The sequence below is a fragment of the Rattus rattus genome, chromosome 2 (assembly GCF_011064425.1).
Source record: "Rattus rattus isolate New Zealand chromosome 2, Rrattus_CSIRO_v1, whole genome shotgun sequence".
In the NCBI taxonomy this organism is placed as follows: Eukaryota; Metazoa; Chordata; class Mammalia; order Rodentia; family Muridae; genus Rattus; species Rattus rattus.
The window spans coordinates 151,557,134-151,563,097 of record NC_046155.1 but is presented as its reverse complement, the minus strand read 5'-3'; the positions used below and the strand labels follow the sequence as shown (position 1 = coordinate 151,563,097).

At 44.4% G+C, this 5,964-nt stretch overlaps 1 protein-coding gene across 1 annotated transcript; it reads right to left on the bottom strand.

Moving 5' to 3' along the window:
- Positions 1–2,021: 2,021 nt before the first annotated feature.
- Positions 2,022–4,525, bottom strand: LOC116893306 (nocturnin-like). The gene is made up of 2 exons (XM_032895132.1): positions 4,465–4,525; positions 2,022–3,005 (listed from the first exon to the last, which is right to left on the bottom strand). Exons 1-2 carry the CDS (start codon positions 4,523–4,525, stop codon positions 2,635–2,637), a joined length of 432 nt encoding a protein of 143 aa, XP_032751023.1. The 3' UTR covers positions 2,022–2,634.
- Between the last annotated feature and the right edge of the window lie 1,439 nt (positions 4,526–5,964).

Here is a 5,964-nt window from a genome sequence, read left to right as displayed (position 1 = left end):
CCCATGATTATTTCCTTTCCCCCTTTGAGTGGGATTGAAGCCCCGTCACTTGGGCATTTCTGCTTGTTGACTAGAGACTTGTCTGCCCCTGACAGGACCCCTTAGACTTGAAGAAGAAATTGAGCATCAATGGAGTTGCTCAAATCGTGGTAACACAGCCACTGAGCAAATTGCTTCAATTCATCTACAGACAAGACACTGTCCAGAAAGGGACAAATTATGCAGAATAGTCGACTGATAATCTCTGCCAAGGCAGGGTGATCAGTCCTTCAAAATCTGCATTACTAAAGTCTGTCAGATGATCCTGGGCCAGAAGGCTGAAGACTGATGCTCTGGCATATTAAGGAATAAGGGGACTGTCCAGGTGATCAGCAGTCTCTATAAATTGGCTAAGCTTGGAAGCCATGTTTTGTGCTTCCTATATTTTCAGGTAATATTAATCATTCTTGGCTTTCTGATGTGGTTGGAGACTAGTAGTCTCATAGACAACCCAAACGGTTTAGTATTGAGAAAGATGATAAATCTGTTAGAGTAGTTTTAGGGTGGCATAGGATCTAGAACCAGGATATAGTCAAGTATAGTTTTTAGTATAGATGACATGGTTAATGAACAAAATTGATGGACTGGGTGATGAGTGTATTGTTGTTTTTATAAATTGCAAGATGGTAATAATAATACTTAGTTCACATATGTATAGGGAAAAGGTTTTTTACTGGACAAAAAGGGGGAAATGTTGTGGTTTGCCTTGAAATTTTCTCTCAATTTGTTAAATAAAGGCAAGAGCGTGAGATTTGGGCAGAGGGAGGAGTCAGGAGCGAGAGGGGGATTAGATTCAGAGAATAGGGTTAGAGAGGACAGTTGGCGACAGTTGAGCCAGTGGAACCTGAGCAGGGGGGGAAAGGATGGGACAGTTGAAAGAGTGAGAGAGAAGAGAAGGAAGCTAGGTGGAAAAGGGGACAGTTTAGAGACACGATGGGGAACTGAGAAGAGTTAGAGGAATCAGGGGAGGAGAAAGAGAAGAAGCGAGGAGAGAGTCGTTGTGGGAGAAGAAGAAGCTGGAGACTTGGCAAATAAAAGGTGCAAGGGATGAGGGATTTGGGAACTAGGAATAGACAGTGTAGGGTGGATCTGCCAAATCTAGACGCTGGATTGTTTTCACATTAATTGAGTTGCGTTTTCTTTTATGTGAGAGTTTGAGTGTAAGAAAGTGTGTGGCTGGGCTGTGTTTCCGCCAAGATATCTAGCAGATATCTGGGGCACTGAGGTGTAGGACCTAGCAGGGTAAAAGACCAAAACATTTACCGTTTTACTTATATAAATTTACAACAACATCTTTGTGTGTTAATTACCAAAGCCTAGCCTAGGGACTGGCATGAAGAGTGTTTCCTTCTTTCTTTTGTTTGTTTTATTTATTCATTTATTTATTTATTTATTAACTTGAGTATTTATTTTTTTTTGTTTGTAAGTCCGTTTATTAATATTAGGTACTTTTCAGAACTCAGACATTAATCTATTTACCATCTTACCACTGGTCGGTTATTTTGTTTGAAAGAGGCTTCAACAATTGGAAGAGAACTCCAGGTTATCTTTTTGACTCTTACATTTTTTAAAGAAAATTTGAGAAGCGCAAGGCCCTGGGTTGGGTCCCCAGCTCCAAAAAAAAGAACCAAAAAAAAAAAAAAAAAAAAAAAAAAAAAAAAAAATTTGAACCCAATCATCTGGCTGTCTTCGGGATTTTTTCGAGAGAGGGTCTTGATATACAGCCCAAGCTGGCCTCCAAGACAGACTTCCTTGTCTCAGCTGAGTGTTGGGACCACACCTGGCGCCTTGATAGGATTTCTCACTAATATTCTTAGCAACTGGTCTCAAGCTACTTGTAAAAAGCACATTCCAGAAGAAGTGATGGAGTAATCTTCACGTCTACCAATGTCATCACAACAGAAAAGGCACAAATGCCTGACAGTGACTACAGTGGAAACTAGAATCAAACGCTACTGAATCTCTGAAACACAATGAGGAAGTTGGAGGCATAGCAAACGGATTCTTTGTGAAGAACATTCATATGAAGCCACAAATCCCCCAGGGGTAAATAGTTCCTTAGTGTACATTCTGTCAGATCAGCAAATAAAATCCTTTTTAAGTTTTAAGGAATAAAGTCTGTACCTGCATGGTTCTAAAATGTCCACAATGCTATATAATCCATGTAATTTTACATGAAGATATAAAAAAATAAATATTACCATGCATTTCCCACTGACATTTAAAAATCCCACAAATAAATAACTTGAAATAATATCTAGAAAACTTCCTATGTCTTACTTTGAATTCTGAAGGGCTCACAAACTGGGTTTTATAATACCCTCAACTAAAACACAAGAAAGCCTATGCTACTAATGCCCCTAACCGGGAGAGGACGGTACACGGATGACAGCACACACTTGAACTGGAGTGCAAACACCTTCTCAATGCAGGTTTTAACTGGAAAGGTTTGTGAACGATATTTTTCCCATGGGCATGGTGGAAATGGAGAGTTAAGTGGCAGAAACTGGGTGTCCTTTTCCAGGCAATTTCCTATCCTAGTTCAGTTTCCCAAAACATCCCTGGTTAAGACTCTTGTGGCTAAGATGAGAGGGTTTATAAAAGTTCATCAGGCTCCTCGTTAAAGCTGAAGTCACACACTAGTGACAGGTGGTCTGAAGGGTAATGGAAGGATGGGAGCCGGTTAGGCCCAATCTGTTCTTCGGTGAGCAGGTCCAGAGCAGATGTGACACTCAGAGCATGTCTGGAGTACCAGATGTAGTCCAGGGTGTGGCGACACTCCCCTGAGGTCCGGATCTTCCAGGTTGTGTAGGGAGGCTCTGACTGTCCGTCGGGGCTCAGGAGCTTGTAGGCGCTGTTGAGGTTGAGGCTGGAGGAAGCAAAGTGTTTGTCGACCTCTTCGGTTGGCTCTGCGTTGAAGTCCCCGCAGACTATCAGCGGGATCTTTGCGCCCAACTTGAGTATTTCTTATTTACATTTAGAATGTTATTCCCTTTCCCGGTTTCCAGGCCAACATCCCCCTAACCCCTCCCCCTCCCCTTCTCTATGGGTGTTCCCCTCCCCATCCTCCCCCCATTACCGCCCTCCCCCCAACAATCACATTCACTGGGGGTTCAGTCTTAGCAGGACCAAGGGCTTCCCCTTCTACTGGTGCTCTTACTAGGCTATTCATGGCTACCTATGAGGTTGGAGCCCAGGGTCAGTCCATGTATAGTCTTTGGGTAGTGGCTTAGTCCCTGGAAGCTCTGTTTGGTTGGCATTGTTGTTCATATGGGGTCTCGAGCCCCTTCAAGCTCTTCCAGTCCTTTCTCTGATTCCTTCAACGGGGGTCCCATTCTCAGTTCAGTGGTTTGCTGCTGGCATTCGCCTATGTATTTGCTGTATTCTGGCTGTGTTTCTCAGGAGAGATCTACATCCGGTTCCTGTCGGCCTGCACTTCTTTGCTTCCTCCATCTTATCTAGTTTGATGGCTGTATATGTATGGGCCACATGTGGGACAGGCTCTGAATAGGTGTTCCTTCTGCCTCTGTTTTAATCTTTGCCTCCCTATTCCCTGCCAAGGGTATTCTTGTTCTCCTTTTAAAGAAGGAGTGAAGCATTCGCATTTTGGTCATTCTTCTTGAGTTTCATGTGTTCTGTGCATCTAGGGTAATTCAAGCATTTGCGCTAATAGCCACTTATTAATGAGTGCATACCATGTGTGTTTTTCTGTGATTGGGTTACCTCACTCAGGATGATATTTTCCAGTTCCCTCCATTTGCCTATGAATTTCATAAAGTCATTGTTTTTGATAGCTGAGTAGTATTCCATTGTGTAGATGTACCACATTTTCTGTATCCATTCATGAGGAGTGTTTCTTAAAATGAACCTATCTATAGAGCCTGAACTTCAATGTAATAGCATTCCACAAAGAACCTGGGAGTCTTTCAGAAAATTTGTAATATCCCACTAATGCAGTTGGGAATTATATTGTCAAATGGCTGGAACTAGAAAATGCTATATTTAGTGAGGTAACTCAGACCCAGGAAAATGAACGTCACATGGACTTCACTTTCTTGTTTGTGGATTTTAGCTTTGAATCTGTAGATGTGAGCATATAACCTGGAATAGCTACAAAACCGGGAAAGTAGGGTAAGGGAGGAGCTCTAGAGACAGAGATAGTAAGATGTTGGCTGCTGTGATGGCTGTTCTTCGTTGTCAACTTGACCATATACATCTGGAATTAGCTAAAACCCAAGCTGCTGAGTACACCTGTGAGGGATTCTTCTTCCTTTTTCCCCATATTTTTTATTGGATATTTTCTTTATTTACAATGTTATCTCCTTTCCTGGTTTCCCCTCTGGAATCCTCCTATCCCTTTTCTCCTCCTCTTGCCTCTATGAGAGTGTTCCCCATGTACCCACCCACTCCCTCACATCTCCTCACCCTGGACTTCCCCTATAATGGGACACTTAGCCTTCACAGGGCCAAGGGCCTCTCCTCTCATTGATGCCCAGTAAGTCCATCCTTTGTTACATATGTGCTGGAGCCATGGATCCCTCCATGGGTACTCTTTGGTTGGTGGTTTAGTCTCTGGGAGCTCTGAGGGGTCTGGTTGGTTGATATTGTTGCTCTTCCTATGGGTTTGAAAAACCATTCATCTCCTTTAGCCTTTTTTCAAACTCCTCCACTGGGGATTCTGTTTTCAGTCCAATGGTTGGTTGGTTGAGAGCATCTGACTCTGTATTTGTCAGGCTCTGACTGAGCCTCTCAGGAGACAGCTATATCAGGCTTCTGTCAGCCTGCACTTCTTGGCATCCAACATTGTCTGAGTTTGGTGACAGTATACAGGACAGATCCCCAGATGGGGCTGTCTCTGGATGACCTTTCCTTCAGTCTCTACTCCACACTTTGTCTCTGTATTCCCTCCTGTGAATATTCTGTTCCCCCTTCTAAGAAGGACTGAAGCATCTGCATTTTAGTTGTCCTTTGTGGGGCAGTGGGCAGTGGAAGGTACCCTGATTCCTGGTCGAGACAGATTGAATCCCCAGGGGACCCTAAACGAGATGGCAGGTACATTCCCATTCTCCCAGATTATCAGGGTGTCACGTAGCTTAGCCCCCCACGAACCCCTGTAGAGAGGTTTGAGACAGATCAGAGCAATGCCACAAGCCCCTCCTCCACAGGTGAGGATGTGACCACAGGTTACATAGGCCCAAGACAGATCAGTCACAGAGGTTAATACCCCAAACCCCTACTCCACAGGTGAAGATGTGACCACAGGTCACTCAGGCTCACAGATCAGTCATAGAAACAGGACTGTGCTCCCAAATATGTAGATGAGCCATCCAAAACTGTTGTGTTCAGAATTAAAGGTGTGCAGGAATTATTCCAGTCTGAGAGCTGTCATAAGAGCTGTAACACTGGTGCTTGTGAAGAGATCTGCTCTCCCTAAATCTCCGCCAGAAGTTCCCCAGCACCCCTTGCTGGCTATTCCTTCTAGCTCAGCTCTGCCTGAGCAACCAAAGCAGCAGTCAGCAGTGCAAAGGAGAAGGGGTGGCAGCTGGGGTTATCTGTAGCTGTTTCCCCTCCCTGCCTGAGTTCTTTCCCCCTGAGCACCTAGCCAGGTGAGAGATCTCCATGGGAGAGCCACCCCTCTCTCCCTGGCACCGGAGGCCCACAGTCCTTCTTGAGCTTCATGTGGTCTATGGATTGTATCCAGCCCATATACATACAGCCACCAAACCCAGACAATATTGCTGATGCCAAGAGGTACATGCTGACAGGCTGTCTCCTGAGAGACTTAGCCAGAGCATGACAAATAGAGAGGTGAAAGCTACAACCAACTATTGAACTGAGAATGGGGTCCCCACTGAAAGAGTTAGAGAAAGGATTGAAGGAGCCAAAGGGGTCTGTAACCCCATTAGAATAACAGTACCAACCAAC